At 37.2% G+C, this 18,806-nt stretch overlaps 1 protein-coding gene across 1 annotated transcript in view; it reads right to left on the reverse strand.

Moving 5' to 3' along the window:
• Nucleotides 1-7,418: 7,418 nt before the first annotated feature.
• Nucleotides 7,419-18,806, reverse strand: part of PCDH11X (protocadherin 11 X-linked) — a 326,814-nt gene continuing 315,426 nt past the window's right edge. Inside the window, exons 5-6 of the mRNA XM_086470673.1 lie at nt 13,111-13,309; nt 7,419-7,573 (exon numbers count right to left, since the gene is read on the reverse strand). Coding sequence (XP_086326799.1) covers nt 7,419-7,573; nt 13,111-13,309 — 354 coding nt within the window. The remainder of the gene's footprint in view (nt 7,574-13,110; nt 13,310-18,806) is intronic.

An 18,806-nucleotide genomic window follows, 5' to 3' on the forward strand; every position in this document is an offset into this window, starting at 1 on the left:
TACTGCAACTACAGTATGATGCTACAGAGAATTCTGCTACAAGAAAAATAGCAGCTCTACCAAGGTTACATATTTATTTTTTCATGGTCACGAAACAAGACCAAACCAACCCCCCATTTCACAGACTTGTTAAACCTTCTGTCTTGATGAAAATTAGCAGCTACAGTTTCTTTTAAATAAATTCTGAAATTTTTACTGGATAAAGCATTCCTCTATTCCTGACAAAGAGTTGTGCAGCACAGCTGTTTTTAACAAATTCCTATTTTTACTCCCTGGCTTTTGACTATCATTCTGTATCAGTTTTTTCAGCCTGCAAAGCACGTGTAACAAGAAATATCAATGCCCTTCTACATATATCATCTTTTCTCCTTAATCAGCAAGAATAGGTGTTACATGAAACAGAAAACATCTGCTTGCTTGTATTATAATTTCTCTTGAACTCATTAAATTAGAAATACAAGGTTGATAGCAGAGGTTAATGATGAATGTGCAAAGCAGAACCACATTTCTTTGTAAGCATGTTTCAAAGGGAAAACAAATCCTAAAATTCAATATTTATAAAAAGCATAAAGAAAGAATTATGAGGGAGTTTTTTATTAAGACACCTTTAGTGGCTATATTAATATCTTAAGTTTTGTAATCCTTATAGTGATCCACTCTTAACCCGGGAGCTAGAATAAGGTCAGGACATTTTCTTCTTTTCCCTGCTCCTAAACATCTTGCCTCTCTTGGGGTTTGTGGTAGTATTGTCTATCCGAGTGTCTAATTTTTATGTCAGTGCATTGAATTATCATGATGTGGACAGTGGTCTCCTTGGCAATGTTAATCATGTATTGTGCATCCTTCTTTTCCTGTCTTTGCTTTCAACTGCTCGGGCTCTGCGCAAAGAGCTCCGATTGCAAGATGCCTGTCACAGCACGGTCTCTGCTAGAAACAAACACTCGTAGGAAATGCTCCTTAAACTATCCACCCCTCGTCTTAGCTCAGAGACAAAACATCTCCTACTGAGTTAAGATTTAGCGAGTTAGCTTTCTTGTTACAGAGGCAGGCAGTTTCAACTAAACCAAGTGTACTCATTAGGTTTATCGAGCAGTTAAGTGTTAACGTTAGAGCCCTACTTTTATATTAGCTGATATCAGTAGCAAAGGAAGTCATACTAACGTCACAGCTCTTTCCTTGGTGCTTTCTTCTATTGTGCCAGTTATAGGATGACAAAGAGAAAACATTTCTGAAGCTGTGACACATATTTGGCAATCCGCTGCATTCTGACACAAATTAAGGGCCAGGAGTCACACAATGATCCAGACACACACACTCCCTCCACAGAAATAGCCCTGCTGTATCAAAAAACCCAGAAGATTTCAGGGGTAAGAAGAAAAAAAAAAAAAAAAAAAAGAGAATTGTCCTTTTCCAACTCCAGAATAATTCACAACATTGCACTTCTGAAATCTTTCTATAGTTTACGAAATGTAAAAAAAAAAATTAAAATATATAAATCGAGGAGAAAGTACCTTATCCTTTTCTCAAAAGCTACGCCTCTTGTAATTATGAATCCTTAAATAGAAAACTGGATAATTCAATATCCAAGCTGATTATTTATCTATAAGTACTCTTTACAAAACATACAAACCATACTTTAATTGTCTAAACACCTAACTATCATACAACAAGTCAGACTCCACATATGGACATACTCAAATGCTATTCCATTCACACGACACAGCAATAAAATGTAAAGGACCTGTTTTATTTACAGATCTCCGGCACACATCTTTTTCACAATGCTGTGAATATGTTCTAGTACTGGAGCAGGTCAGAGTAATGCTGACTGATAACGAGTCACAAAGATTCTTGTGATCTTCACAAAAAAAGAGAAATAAGGAGCTAATTTTAGAGACAGATGTACGGTTGCTCCACCCCAGCAGAGTCTGTAATAATTGATAGTTGACCCCAGTGAAAAAATGAGCATCTGTATAAGGGAAAACTTTAATTTCGATTGTAACAAGATAAAAAAAAAAAAAATTTCTTTTATCATTTTCAAAGTGCTTTCTCTCACCATTCCTCTTTCCCTTCATTGCTGCTGTTTTTCTTTACAGGTGCTACTCCTGAGGGGGAGAGGCAGAGGTTGTCTTTCTTTTTTCTAAACAGTTCTTTGGTGTATGATTAGTATGTGATGTGAGTAAAAACCTTTCTGGGTAGAGAAATGCTTGCTTTCTATTAAAGTATTAGGTGAGGGCTAGACTTTGTAACATCTCACTCTATAGAGGACACATCTGGGACGCTGGTTTTGAAGTATCAGTCAAGATAACTAGATAAAAAAAGAGCTATTGAAATAGTGTCATTGTTCTTCCTGATACTTCAGAGAAACAGTTATTTTGGATGAGAGGAATTTAAGTACAGTACCCCATACAGAATCAGCTAGACATGTCCTCATCCTGGAAAAGGCATTTAAGCAGGACCAGTTGTTGATTTCTATTATTATTTAGGGAGAATTTTAATTTGACGCACAAAGGTTTTAAGTAGAGCTTTAAGCTTTGCAAGGACAAGCATTGCATCAGTGCTGGTTGGCAGCAAGGTGTGTCAGAAAGCAATGTTTTTTTCAAAGCAGAAAGCATCTAAGCAAGGAGTGTAGTGATAGGATGAGGGGTAACAGTTTCAAACTGAAAGAGGGTGGATTTAGATTATATCTTAGGAAGAAGTTCTTCACTGTGAAGGTGGTGAGACACTGGCACAGGTTGCCCAGGGAAGCTGTGGCTGCCCCCTCCCTGGCAGTGTTCAAGGCCAGGTTGGATGGGGCTGGGAGCGACCTGGTCTAGTGGAAGGTGTCCCTGCCCATGGTGAGGGGTTGGACTGAGGATCTTTAAGGTCCCTTCCAACCCAAACTCTTCTATGATTCTATGCTACCCTGACAGAAGTAACACAAATCTGAGGAACACAAAAGCATTTGTTTAATATAATCAGCAAGTTAATGTTACCAACAACACAGATGCAGGTGAATATTTGACAGATACCTTATACAGAAAGGTTAAACTAACTTCTTACTGCAAGAACCTGCACAAAACAGTTGATCTGGCAGACAGGTGATTCTACAAATTAAAACAGAGTGATGCTGGACAGCACAGTACTGCTGAGCAGCGTTAGCACCTCTCCTTGTCCACTCACGACTCCTGCCTTTTCGCAACATGATGAGTTACCTCATTCACATAATCATTAACAGTGATTGAATTCAGGGAATCCAATACAAGACAAGCTAACTACCTATTTTTACAGGGTGAAGTGAAAACAAAAAGACCTGATGTGCACTTAGGAGCATGGCTAGGACAGCATATATTATTTGTATAGATCTGCACCACTTCCATTATACAAGTATTAGTGATGGTTTTTACTGCAGTTGTACTGGGAGCATAAAATCAGCATAACAGCCACATTGTGCTTGGAGCCCCACAAATACATAGAAAATTTCTGTCTGTAATCCAGGGAGTCTACCATCCAATTCAAACTGAAACATGAGAATGGATATGCACAAATAACCACGATAGCGTGAGAGCAGGATGAGAATTATGAAAGGGATATATGAGAGATGAGCTTCTGGCACTGCTGAAATTGGCAACATACAGAGTCAGAGTTAACTCTGAAAACATTTACAAACAATTAGAATGTCACTTGACTTCACGACAGAAGTACTGAATCACACACCATTCTGAATAAAATGCAACCCATACAAAACCCTGCTGCTAACTAGAAAGCAGCAACATTATTTATTGGTATTAAACACAAAGGTGAGAATCTCAACCTCTGATGTAATGTAAAACCAAAAGTATTTAAATAAATATTTTGCCTAGGTCTTTCCAGCTCAAGCCAGAGAAATATATTTTATTTTTCAGAATGTGTATATAATATCAGTGACCAGTAGGTCTCAAGAAAAACTGGTGTTATACTGGCTGGATTAACAGCATGTACCAAGGACAACAGCCCCATATTCCCCGATACAGAGCCTGTGCAAGGGTTTCTGAGCCTTCCCTTGACCTTACCATGGCAAAGTTGAAGTTTGAAAAGTAGGCAGAAAATAAAAGGATCACAATGCAGATTATACAACCTAAAAAAAAAAAAAACAAACCAGAAACAGCAGTTTGTTAAACACGTGCTGCTTTTCCAGAAGACTAACAGATATTTGAAGAGTAAAGGCAAAGTTACCTCCCTTATTCAGGAATATATGGATATACACGAGCTTTTTGGAACAAAAATTCTAGTTGTTCCTAAAGCACACTTGAAGATTGGATCCTATTTCCCTACCAAAAGTCCAGTTAAAAGCAAAACATCAGATTAAAGGGTGACCACATCTCTACACAAACAAGGACAACAATTGGTAGATTTATTGAGTCGATCAGATTTGACTCAGCAAATGTTGTGACTTTAAGTGCACTGTCAGTTGGGAATCTTCTTCGTTCAATAAATACAATTCTTCCATTTAATTTCTAAGACAGATTGGTAGCCACAGTCATTAAATATATTTCCTGATATATTTTTCATTAATCACGGTGAAATCAAGTAATAAATTATGATGCTTCAAATGAAATCATAATCATGCAATTTTTCACCTCTTAAATTATATAAATTACAAAAAAAAAGGTTCTTTCTATACTTCTGTTTTTAAAACAGGAACTAGATCCTGCAAACATCTTAATGTTTCATATTGCTAAAAGCTCCTCCTGGTGCCACTGATTAGCTTGACTTGAAAAAGAGAAAACAAATTGCATCATCTCTGTTTTTCTATTCTTAAAAATAAGAACAAAGTGAAAGTTTGAGACAAAATAAGACAGACAGAAGAAGGACATAAAATTAATTGCTCTGTGGCTCATAAGTAATAGAAACACAAACAACAGGTGAACCTTATCTTACTGTGTGGGTGGCCTAATAAAAATTAGAAGCAAAGAAAGGCTTATCATCAAGAGACGGCCACCGCTTCCCTCCGACAGAAGCCTTTCTGCGATCGCAAAGTCACCCTGCTCCAGACTCCCGCTGCCACCTGGCACTTGTGCCCAGTCTTCACACTTGTCATTTGCAAACCCAGTGGACGAGATAAGGGATTGCTTTGCTTGCAGAGGTCTGCTTCCACATGATAAACTTCTATCTCTTTCTTAACTAGATTTAAGATAAGTAGGATACACTCATCTTCAAAGCTGTCACCAGACGGGAACTCTATCAATTACTTCAGCTTTCAGACGCTCCAGATAAATTTTCCGTTTTAACCTGTGCCCTTTGTGACTTTTCAAGCTATCGTAACCATCAAAGCCCTAATACACTCCTGGATAAAGGGTGCTCCAAATTAGATTCCATTGACCCAGCCAAACTTCAGGGCCTCTATTTACTGCAAATATGACAGCTAGTCAGATCTAAATGGAGTTTGAAAAAGTAGAGGGACGAAATTTGCTTTCTATCCACCTTTGCCTCACCAGGCTGCTTGCTATAGCAATATATTTTAAAACTTTCACAAACCTCAAACAGAAAAAAACCCAGGATTATCAATTACCATGTCAGCTTAAGTGATAATATAAATATATATCACAGAACATCTGTCACTAAATCACTGTTTATAGGTGTCAGATCTCATTTATTATTAAAAAAACCCAAAACCAACCCAAACCAAACACTTTAAAGTCTTCCTTATTATTTCAGAAGAAATGACTGATTTCTAAACTGCAAGGTGGAGCTATTCTTTCTAGTATTTTTATACAGAGTAAGTTATTTTATAAATCTCAGTCAAGAGTAACATTAGATGGAATTCACGAACACATTATTATTGCCTGAATTACTTAATCCCAGTATATAGTCTAGAAAATCCAACAGATTTTCCCCACTGATTTTGCATGAAAGAATATGGCATATCTCAGAAAACTTGCTTTTATCTTCATTTTCTTCGAACAGTAGCAAATGTACATGAAGGCATTATATTCCAATATCAACAATAAAATATCTAAAATTTACTTTTAGAAGAATTTATCAAGAGTGCTCCTTATTGAAAGAAAGCGTAAGACTTTAAAGATCAAAGTCTGCATTTATAGGGCTGTGTTTGACTGACAGGATCCCAGCAGTACGATCTTTTTGCTTTTGCATTTTTTCATTTAATTTGCTTTGTCCATTTTTTCCGCTTTGTGTCAGCTGCCTTAATAACTCTTAAGTAAGGCACTCAGGGATCAAATCACCAAATAATGGAACTATTTATGAATATGCAATCTGTATCCTCTCAGGTACAAGTAAAAATCTGCTTGCAAAAGCCACTCATCTGTATCATGGTAAATTCACCTCTCCAACCTGAACTCTTCCCCCCCTCTCCAATCTCCAGTCATCAACAAATCAAGAATATCATAATGTTTTATTTTATAGAAGTTTTTTGGCTTGCTTCACTGTATGTGCCTGTGACTAGACAATTATTTTATGTTAGAAACAGAAAGCTAAAACATCTGGAAAATCCACACACAGTTGTCAGCCCTGTGACATTCAATGCCCTCAAACATATGCCAAGCCGATGTAAAGTGGCACTTCTAAAGGAGACATACTTTAACATGTTGAGTACATTCTGATTTTGATCTCTGCCAGTTCGCCACCTCTTAAATCAAAGAGCTGCGGTGGTTTATATATATGTGATTCATGGACGTGCTCTCAGGAGGTCATCGGAAAGGCTGGCATTTCACAAAGTGGTACAGTACTGTAGTCAGCCATTACATTCTCCCACCTATGTACAAGCTAATTTGATTAAAGGTAGAAGATCAATCAAACACTATTGCCTCAGAAAGATTAATTACCCCAGCACTTTCTGAATTAATTATTAGTGTTCAGCCATGGGGACAGAAAAACCTAATACAGTAAAGTAAAAGGACCCAATGGGCAGATGTGGTAGACTGGTATGCATTTTAGCTCAAGATTTATTACTTTTAGCTAATGACAGTGTCTTCCTTTTTTTTTTTACTCAAATAAGACCTAAGAATTATAGTGTGCTTATAACTCAGCAAAAAAATGAATTAAAATATTACTGTTACATTGTGACCTTATTGTGGAACTAAAAGAACACAAGAAGATAACAAAAAAATGAAAACACCATTAAAAAAAATCATATCTGCTGGCAAGCACTTCTAGCCCCATTTTCAGACAGAGAACAAGATACTTAAAACTTTGTAGTTTTATTTTTTCTTGTGCCCAGCATGAGGTCTGAAGTCCAGCTGCCAGAGCAGTCTTATTGATGATGTTTAAAGAGTATATTTCAGCAACTGCAGAGTTTCTGATTATGAGACAAGTCAGCACAGCAAAAAAATGCTGCCATTTTCCCCAGGGAGAGGGAGCTTCCTATCTTCAGCAGTGCTGCCAGTGTGCAGCACTGCCCCTTTCTTCTTCACAATGACATCAGCGAGGTCTAGAGGACCCTATGAGCCGTCATTCAGGTAAGCTTCCCCCGGCGCTCGTTCGAGGCCAGACTGGCAGCATGGCTCCCCGGCAGCGCGGGCGTTGGGTGGCAGCAGGGCGAAGCTCCCTGGGCTGGTGACGCAGCACGTGCACTGGCCTGGTGGCAAGCCTGGCGCTGGAATTTAAAGCCAAGGGCTAATGCAGAACTGAGACTCAGCAAACGCAGTCATTGACAGTTTTTATATTAGCAACATGGAAAAGGGACCTCTTGGATTACAGAACATATTTATTGCTATTACAGAGGGCGATTTTATTTGACCTCTCATAAATTTATCAAGCTTCTCTTTAAAGTCAGTTAGCACTGTCATTCCCTGCTTCTATGCTTCCTCATCGATCTTGTTTGAAATCCACAAATTTCTAGCCTCAGCTGGTTTACAGACAGCACCTATCCATTTGCCTGCAACACAACCCAGTGCTTCCCTTTTGGCCACCAAAACCTCTCTTCCTCCATTCTCTGCTCTTACTTGAGACCAGTCCTAATCCTCAGCCAGCCTTTACTTTGCAGTTTAAATAAGCCAATATTAATTCCTTTTCCTGTATAAAGGCATTCCATTCCCTTGCTATTAGTATTTTTTTTACGCTTGTTTCTCAAGTGAGTTCACCTTTCTTTAATGTGGGAAGCCAACACTTTTCATAATATTCCCATTGTGGGATCATCAATGCCTTGGGATTGTTTTTTTTTTTTTTTTTATCCTGTACTAGGGGTAACTCAGGATTTTTTCAATCACATTAGATACTGGTGATTTATAGTTTTTCTTTGTAATACTCAGCTGCTTTTTTCTTTAAGTCATTTTCAGCTGGTGATTTATATACTAGTTATATACACTCACTCCTATGAGAAAGACTCTCAACTTTAGATTTCATCCCACTGCTATTACACCGAATCCTTAGCAAAATCCAATTCTTGTGTCATACACACCTCCTCCTCTAGACTTTCAGTGATGCTTGCCTTTGAGATAGCAGAATATTTCACTGACACGTTCCTGCTTTCTAATGCCAAACTCATTAATGAAGACACTGATGGAGATTTTTCCATTCTATTAATCTGTGTCCTTCTTAATTACTAGTGCTCCACCTTAACGTCATAATAATAGTTACTAGTTCTTAAATCCTTATAGACCCTATACGTGTATTCCCCAATACTAAAAATACATGCCATTGAAGTGAGATAATAGAGCTAATCTAGTACTATTCTTGGGAAACCTATGCTACCATTTATTGTTTTCTATTTATGTATATCTTAGTTTCTTTTTGTAAATGTTTTCCAGTAGTGAAGCTTGACCGAGTACTTTTTTCTTGATGCCTTGTCTCTTAGAAATATAGAAAAATAAGGAAAACTCTATCAGTTTTGATATCCTGGAAGGAAGATTATCTCCTCTCCTCCACATGAATGCACTGAACCTGTTCTGACTTTTAGTTCCATTATCATCATTCTTTATCAGGCTGTCTTTGCTCTCATCAACATCATCCTTATCAAAAATTAAGGCAAGGTGAAAGTGTTCTTTTAATTTTGGGGAAGAACTATATGCTATCTTTAATCATGAACAGATGTCATCCTTGCTGCAAACCTCCTTCTTATGTGCCTAAATACCATAGATTACAGTCTTAACTCTTCTTAAAAGTAATTCTCTTGAAGTCTGATGATCACTTAAAGCCAGTATAAGCTTTGCCCCAGCTACTCATTCAGCTGTTTACTGTCCACAAGTCATGCCTCATGTAATGAATGGCGTTGGGGAAGATCTGTTTAAAAATGACTTTTTGCCCCCTAGATCAGGTTGGACCTTGATGAATTCTCCTATCCTGTTCACCCAAGCAGCTCTACAAATGCTTGTGCTGCCACAAGAGAAGGTGCAATTGGGAGATACAAACAAGCAGCCACAGACACCTCTGGCAACACCAGCTTGAAGTGAAGCTGCAGTACATATCGACTCGTCTTTTGGCCACCCTTTCCTTAGCACTATATCTTCTGATTTTCAGGTCAACTTCCTTGGCTTATTAGTCATAAATCCATGTTAAATATCATTAAGGAGACACCCTCTCCTTAAGACGACAGTTTTCTCCTATTCAACATACTGAAATCTCAGTGTGATTTGCCTCATTAACCAGTCTTTTAATTTTCAACTAACTTTGTTTATACTTCCATTTTGTTTATAAAAAATAATTACAATTATTGCAGATTACTTTGGAGTTTTCTGGCTTTTTTTTTCCCCCTCGAAGCTGCAATCATATTCCTTTTACTCTGCCCAATTTCTTAGCTGAACTGGGTGTATTCTACTTTCTCCAAATAAAAATAAGAAAAATATTTTTTATTCTCTAGAGAGGAAAAAAAAAAAGCCAGATTGTTTTGATAAGGCTATAAAAACAGGTGAAGCATGAAAATTTGTCATTAATATGTACACATGTATTAAATAACCAAGCATAACTGGGGTTAACGTGTATCTTTCAACCCCTTCAGTTGGATCCTTAGCATAGGGAGTTACTGGAGCATCCTTATGAGTTTGAGCAATTCAGGAGCAGAAAGTGTATGTATATCATGTACATTACTGCTGCTACTTAAGGATAATGTTCTCTACAAACCCACATGCGTTTTTAAATTACTATTTACTTAGTGTGACAGTTTATTGGCATCTCTTCCTTATGACACATTACCACACTGCACATTATGCTTTTTTGAGGAGGCAACTAAAGTAAGAGAAGACAAATAATTTTAAATAGCCTATTTCTAATTTTAATTAGCACAGTCAATTAATTTTAAAGGTATACATATAAATTGCCCATAGTTTTCAAATCACTATATTCTTACAGTTATTCTTTCCCCCTTGTGTCAGTCCAACATTGGATGTGAATTTGTGAGGCTTCCCCTCACCAATATTTCTTAGTTTTTTTTATTTTAAGTTGTGCTCATCTTTTTCAGGGTTTCATAATAAATGTTTTACTATTGCTAATAAATGGAAAGTTCACAAAATACAATAATTTCCAGTATTAAAGAAACAAATAAAACCTAAGAACTGTATTCAGGAGAAACAAGAGGGAGAAAACACTTTTGAGTATATCCCTGTGAGATGTGGCATTTGTCATCAGCGTTCATAGGCCACTTAATGTCTCAGTAGGCTCTACACGCTATTGAACTTGCTTCATCCCAACTCTATGTCTTCTTGGTAGGCAAAGTTGAACTAAATCACCATCACGTGATTAATCAGGCTTAAAGTTTTAGACAATGTTTCAGATTAAGAGGGGTCAGATATTAAAGATCTTGAGACAGAATGAAGGCCATGCCTATTCTGTTGTATGAATTCTACTCAGATTATCTGATCTTATATTCCTTTCTCTTTTCACATCAACATTTCAATCCATGAAACAAGAATAGAAATACTACAAATATATCATGCCACTCCAAATTAGATGAACAAAACCTACAATCAAAAATCTAGCAGCATGTTTGTAAAGGAAATTATCAGTTCAGAGAGGTTTCCACTATTTATTGACTAAATGTGTCACATATGCACAAGTGAATGAAATGAACCTCAGGCTGAACACTTTCATAGATCAACACGCAAGATATTTTGGTTCCTCTTACCTAGAGTAAGTCCCTTTGCAGCAGTATACTGAATAAAAATATGCTGTGAGTCTTCCCCTTCTACTTTATTTAGATGTACGAGAGCACACAACAGATATCTATTTATATCTGCTTTTTTTTTCTGCAACTAGATGCTGCCGTTAATATTAAGCATAAAACACTAAAAAGGACTGCAAACTTTCCACACTGTAAGCATCACACTATATTGTGTCAATTAAACTCTTTCAGTAAGATACAAGTTAAAAGGGCAAAAAAACTTCACATAACACAAATGCTAATTAAACTGTGATTTCACGTTTAGAACTGAACTATCAGGTAATTAGACAGGTGATTAAACTTTCTTCAACTTCACACTTCAAAAGACATCAGATACCTGCTTAGTCTCCACACAGTAATATTCAGATGTCAAAGCTGCATTACTTTTAGGGCACCAATCTAGAAGAGTAATGATCTATATTTCTTCTGAAATTGCAAAAACTGGGTTCAAAAAGCACTGGTAAATCCAAAACCTGAGCCTCTTTGTAAACAGCAAGACAGGGTCCACATGCCGGTTGCAACAACTTCTCATACACCAGGCCCTGTCCCACGCTCTCTGCATGAAAGGAACCAAATACTGATTTCATGTACATCACGCTCACTTCAGTAAAGCATAAATATCAGAGTTACAAACAACAAGGGAGAGCTGGAAAGCAAGTTCAGATCATGAGTATGCATAGCAAAAGCAGCAAACACAATACATAACTTCTTTTTTTTTTTTTCTTTGGAGGTATATTTGTAGCGTTTCAGAGCCTCATTCTGTGAAGAAGAATTCAGTCTGACTGCACAGAATATTCTTAAGGGTAAATTACAGCCTCAAATATATAAATGCAAACAAAAGCAAATGATGAATACTGTTTTCAACATAACATCCAAAACCTCTGATGGTTCTTGTCAACTGTCTATCAGTTCAGAAAAAATAATATTCTGGCATTATTTCAGGAACCATATAACTTTACAAACTCTAAAAAGCCTGAAAGTGAGGATCCCCAGTTAATAGTTTATGAACTAGAAGAAAAAGAGAGAACGGACCTCATCTGTGCAGATGAGCCCCTCAGACTCCAGACGTAGGCAGCACACAGCAAAGGCAGCAGTATGATTTCCAAGAGCTAGGCTGAATTTGTCAGAGCCAGCTCAGAGTTGGAGGTAATGCTCTCTGCTGGATGCTGTATTTGCCAGTGCAGACATGTAACTACCTTCTCACAGAGCTATTTCAAGTGCATAGGACTTATTCTTCACGATACACTAAAGCAGCTGAAATACACCTTTTGGGTCAAGTTTTGCCCAGAACAGATGTATTTTCAAATCACTTATTAGGCCACTAACAAGGCTTTAGAGGCTTCCACACATTCAGGTGTCTCTTTATCAATGGCATGGTTCAATTTAATCCAGATAAAGAGTCCCTGGACAATTAACAATCGACTAAAGTACAGTGGAGTCTCTAACTGGCTATCACATCACAGCAGAGAAAGCAATACCCATATCCATAGCTGTAGCGTGGTCCTCAGCTCACCTTAGTTTTGCCTAACTCTTTTCAATATCATAAGAAGCCAGTGACAATGGCAAAAGTAAGATGACAAGCACTTTTGAGATTATTACTACATATCATAGCTGCTCTTCAAAACTCAAATCAAGAAACCCTTATTTCTGGAGACTGCAGTGTCTTCACAGACCTACTCATCATCCAAAAGTTCTTCCTGTTAAACTACAGTGTGCCGCAGCATTGGATAGGGAAACACATTAAAAAGCTTAAACTCCCTCAAGCACAGTATTTATGACCGTAAGGGCAACAGTGTTAACCTCATCAGAAAGCTTCTCTGTGTAGAGCACAGGAGATCTATAAAAATACTAGGTCATTCATAAACTCCTTAGAGATCAAGAGTGCTTTATTTCCAGTGGTCAGACTTCGCATTTTTTAGAAGTATAGGACTTTGGCCACATTAAAATCAATATTCAGCTTTAATAATGGCCTGAAAAAGAAGCCCACTTTTGATACTCAAATGATTTAACAATTACGATGACCAGAGTTCATCACTTACTGGACTCCGGATCTGAGTTGCCATCTCCTTCTGTCCGGCTGTTGGGTGAAGCTTGCTCATAGTACTCCTCCTGGGGGAAGCCGAGGGGCAGAGGGTGCGATGTGCTAGCACCGCTCGTGGGTTCATGGTCTCCAAGCCCACTGTCACTGCAGCTTTCCTGGGAACCATCTGGTAGGTGAAACGTGACACGGCGCTGAGGCTACAAGGAAGGAAGAAAATTATATGGTTTCCACTACAGTATCAGTAATTGCTTAATGCAAGCAATTTAGGAAATGTATTATTTCAGTTATCTGCTGAAGACGCATTATCTAGAGTTGTGCACAATTTCAGGCTTTCATGAACAGGCAGCCTGCTTTCAAACCCGCTTCACCTGACAGCACTGCTTTCTTCTATTTTTTAAAAATGTAAGCACTGATGCAAAATGAAAGACACCTCAAACTAAGATTCTGTCAGACTTCACAAGTCTTTGGATGCCTTTTGTATATTGACTTGGAGATTTCAATCACTTTTTGAGGCTCAATTTATTTCACTGCTCAGTTTTCTAGTTTTCAAAAAACATTTTCTTTCCCATTAAAAGCTGTTCCACACTTTTGGGTCTAAAAAATGCAACACACTTCTAATGTTGTTGGATTCTTCTAAGGCAGAGAAAGAACAAACAATATCAAGCCTTATGTACTGAAAATAATTTTAATAGATTTTGCACATTGATTAAACTAATCAATTAAGGGTAGATTCCACTATTCTCCTTCAGGCATCTCATTACAACCCCTGTGATTTCTGTTATGCCACAGACCTGTATCTTAACTGTCAAAGGCTGGAAGCTGGGAAATGGAGAGCTGAGGAAGGAAAGTGTCAGAGCACAGCTATTTGAAGGAAGGGCCACGTGAATGAAGCACCTGATGCATCAGGCATAGGACATTATTTTCATTACCTAAGTGACTGCATGATTTAGGAGTGTAATAACTGAAATGTAAATCTGTCCCAGTATTAAAAGAAAACATGAACAAAAAAATAAGCAGCTCTCCTGCTTATTTCCGTGTGTCTTATTTCCATGCATCTTATCCATGGAAACGTGAAACATGAAGATTCAAAAAACCACAAAATAACTATTTTAAATGTTCTTAGCTTGATGTTTCTCAAAATTCTGTTTGAAAAGCAATGCAAAACTTTCCAGTTCCAGAACTGCTAGGATTAGTAAAGCTGGAGATCAGATTTTTGATGCAATTATGCAAAAAAAAAAAGTATATACTGTGTTTATAATACAGCAGATGTTGTCAGAGATCCCTGGATACTTGGTTCCAACAGGTAGTGGTGTTGAACACCATCGGTTATATTATGTTTTTTGCTAAAAAGTTAAGTTCCTCTATTTTTCAAAATCTCTTTTTATCACTGTGACATTATTACATATGTTCACAGACAGCTGCTGTACAGTGTGGTACAGCCAAGAAAATGGCAAGATCAACTCTACCTATGCAATTCTTGACAGATGTGAGCAAAAACTCTTCTTAAAAGCTACCAGTAAGAAATTCATGGCTTTCTCAGAAAATCTGTTCTAGTGCTTTACCATTGCTAATGCAGAGGTTTTCTTCTAATGTCTAACCTGCCTCTTTCTTGTTACAAAATAAATCACTTCTTCAGTCCCATCCATCATAGTCTGGTTATTCCCACTCATCTTTCTGGCATTTGGCACTTTAGTCTACTTCAGAATAAACAGACCTTATTATTTCAATCTGTGGTTTCTCTTCTGATACCTCTTACCGCTCTCCCCTGCACACATGCTCACACATGCTTCTCTGTGCACTGCTCAAAACTCATTATAGAGCTTCAGCTGAGATCTTTAAAGCGTGGAGTAGAGCAGAAGGATCATTTCGCATCTCCTGCAGGCTCCACTACTGCTGTGCCTTTTTCATGGCAGTGTAACACATTTTCCTTGCCAACCACCATAATACCCAGCTCCTTTTCTAATGATCTTTTGCTAGTTGTCCCCTTTCTGGTTATTGCCATTGATTACTGGAGCCTAAGCGTGGCACTTTGCATTCATTCTTCCTGCTATTCTGTTTTTCCAGATGATTTCACGTGTTTAACATTGAGTACACTTTGCCTTCCAGTCCTGCCTTCCTGTTTACCAAATCTGCAGATTTTAGACTCTCCCTCATTAGGCAGATCTTTAAGAAAAATTGGAATAGAGCAAGCCAAGACATCAGCTAAACTCTGAAAACCTGAACACAGAATGACTTCCCATCACATAGGTTGCAAAGGGGAGAAGGCATCCCTCCTGTGAATGCAGGAGAAGTCTGGAAAAAAATTCAAGTGGTGAAAGGTCCACATCTAACACCCCCACATCCCCCTCCATGCATTTTTGGTGTCACCAGAAGAATCTCATTATTTAACTCCATAGTGAGCTGGCTCCAGCTGCTCCCAGGGTTCTCTGGAAGGCTGGCTGGGACAATGGTCCTGCTCCTCCCACCGGCTGTTTGATCCTTTTCCCACCACAGACAGGTAGAGCTACTGCACACTCCGAAAAAACAGATGGATCCACAGAAATTACTGATACGCTTTAGCCTGTTCTACTTCTTAACTCTCAATTGCCTCTCAGAGCCCTATTCATACCAGCAGTCTCAGTTGACTGTTATCTGAAAGTCTGAATAACTACAGTTTTGTGGAGTTGATCCAGTGAAAACATTCCTGCAATGTTTCTGATTTACTCCCTGCATACAAGACTGCGCCAAGCTTGCAGAGACACATAGCTACAGCACGTGGAAATGGAATATACTATTTATTTGGTCTTAAATGAGTCTGCTAGTCACAGTAGCTATGAAAAAATCAATCTTCATTGCACAAACTGTTCGTAAAAACTGTATTTTGTGAGGTTTACATTGCCTTTGTGCTGTCTCACGTTGTGCATATGCTGTTAGGTACTCGCAGAAGGTTGTGTCCTCTTGTCTCCAAACTACCAGTGAATCTTAAAAATGAAGTATTCTTAAAACATTATTAGCCCAAATTTTAGCATTAGATACGGGTCTTAGCTTTTGCAAATGGCTGGGAATACAACGATTACTATTTTGTGCAACTGGGTTTCACTAAGTTTAAACAAATTACTATTTCTTTTCATGGTTTGCCATCACAATACAGCAGAAGTGTTTAAGGAGAAGGCAGTAAAGAAGATCAGAAAGTCAGCAAGTCTTTTTTTTTATCTGCCTAGCCCAGTGAGAAAACAAAATTAAAAATCTCACTAACTAACTTTCATGCTCAGTAAAAAACTGTAACTATTCAGTTACACAAATTGAGATGTTATTAGTAGGAAAGAAAACCCACAATTTTAATAAAATGGCATCAGCTAAGGCTCATGATTTTTAATTTGATAGTGTCCCTGCATATGCCACACCTGACAACATTGATGACAGAGCACTTTCAGAAGAATTTTTTCAAGTTGAAAAAAACCCCAGCTCTTTCTCTACATGCCAGTGCTGCCATTTTCTTAATTCATGCAGGCATCAGACAATGATCTGGAACAAGTAATTCTAATAAAATTTTGCCAAAAGCTGGGACTTATCTTCTGTCACAATTATTTCAGAAATTTCCTCCCTGAGGCATTTAAATTTCAATTTATAAGATTACAAAATATCCTCAGACTCCAGCTGCTTTTCTATTTATCTCCAAAGGCAGTTAGCGCTGATAGTAATAGAATAACAAGGATTATGGTTTGTTTTATTTATTTGACTGACAGTTAGTACATTTTTTCAAAAAGAGAGAAATGCAAGCAAACCCGCTATGTATTCTTAATGGATTCTGAAAATGCTGATGTAGGAACTAGTAATACAGACAATTAGACTGATAGGGGAAAATGAAGAGAAAATTTAAGGAAAAATGTACAGTAGTATATAGTTTCTCTGACATATTTAACAATATTAAATTACTCTTTATGGGTATGAAAAAAGAATTTTGATTCCAGAGATGTCATGAACCCAGATGTAAATTCTGTGAGAGGTCTCATACAGCATCCACTGCATTTTGTAAAAGCAGCATGTGTCTGGAGGGATCAAATTATCTCGGAAAACCGCAAACCTTTTACTCTCATTATTGAAATTTACATGAAGACTGATCAAAGCCCCCACCCTATTCTGCATTCAATCTTTCACTATAATAATTAGACTGTGGCAGTGGGAATAATAAAAGGACTCTAAGTAAATAGCTTTGGATACATTGAAAGGATGATTTCTGGAATTATACACCAGGGATTAGCCAATTTATAATCAAAAACTGAAAAAAGGTAATAGAAAAAGCAGCAAATATCAACTGAGGAACATTAGACTATTAACCTTATTATCTTCATTCATTGAAGCAAATTAATATCATTTTAAAAGGAGATCATAAAGAAAAAATATTACTGTCTAATTTATGTTTAATTAATTATATTATTTAGATGATAATTCTGTTTTAAAACAGACCTTCTTTAGGAGATGCTGTAAGATAGCATAAAAGTAAAACAGGACTACTTTAACATTTTTCTCCATTAGCAACCAGTGAATAAAGAAGCAGCCAAAATATTTTTTAACTTTAAAATCTCATTTTGATATTAATATTCATTTTTGCAATTGCTTATGTCTTCCAAATGCTAGGAAAGTTTGAAATCGTGGCCTTAAATAACCAGACAACTATCTTCAGTTATGACCAGTACTTGTCAGTTGTTAATGAAAATCCCTAATCAAACTATAACTTCCAGCTCAAATCTTTTTTTTACTCAACTATCACCTTTTGTTCCAATACAACAATATTTTGTTCCATATGCTTTGATTGAAACACACAGGACCCAGCCACCATCAATGTAAAATTCTCAGAATAACATGAAAACAAACAGCTTGAAAGGATCCAACTACAAATCCAATGGGAAACATGCCTTTGTGTTGACACTCAAGGAAAACAAGCTAATATTTTTCATTTTTCCTTTCCCTGAACTTAGTAGTGTACAGCATAGCTACTATGGCCCAAACAGTTTCTATCAATTGTTTTATAAGTCTGTATTTCACATACTTATTGCAGCTCAGAGCTTGAAACCTAAGATCTTACTTTGTTATCCTCAGTATGTTGTAATGGACAAAACATATATCATGTAGCTCATTATAATTTTTCACTCAGATTAGATTGACTAAATTTTTACCAACAATGATCTGTATTTTCTCTTGGAGCACCTATAAAAATGCTGAACACTCTTGGTCACCATTATTACACACATCTAGAAACACTTCACTAATAACAAATCACTATTGTAATCACCTCTCATGATTTACCAGGGTTTTTTTATAATTGCTTCAATATGGCCTGCAGTGATCCTGTACAGGATTACTTTTTTTTTCTTTTTCCCCAAAAGAGCAAAAGGAAGGGCTTGTTTAAAACGGGAGTGCTACTGTGCATCCAAGTGACAACATTCAGCTGACTTGAGAAGTCCAAGCTTAATGGACATCAAAATCTGTCTTTTCCCCATATCACATGAAAAAGCAACACCTCCAATTACTGCCAATACTATTAGCCTTAGCTGTCGTCTCATACAGAACAAGTCTGTTGAACAAGGCCTTCTTTTTATTGAAGAAGTTCAGCTGTATCAGCTACTGTCTTATCTTTATTGTTTGCATACTATTCAGCTTCTGATTTTCTATGTTTGTCAAATCGAATAGTTTACCATATTTACTCTTTTAAAT

This window comes from Leptosomus discolor, chromosome 9 (genome assembly GCF_034619465.1).
Source record: "Leptosomus discolor isolate bLepDis1 chromosome 9, bLepDis1.hap2, whole genome shotgun sequence".
Taxonomy (NCBI): domain Eukaryota; kingdom Metazoa; phylum Chordata; class Aves; order Leptosomiformes; family Leptosomidae; genus Leptosomus; species Leptosomus discolor.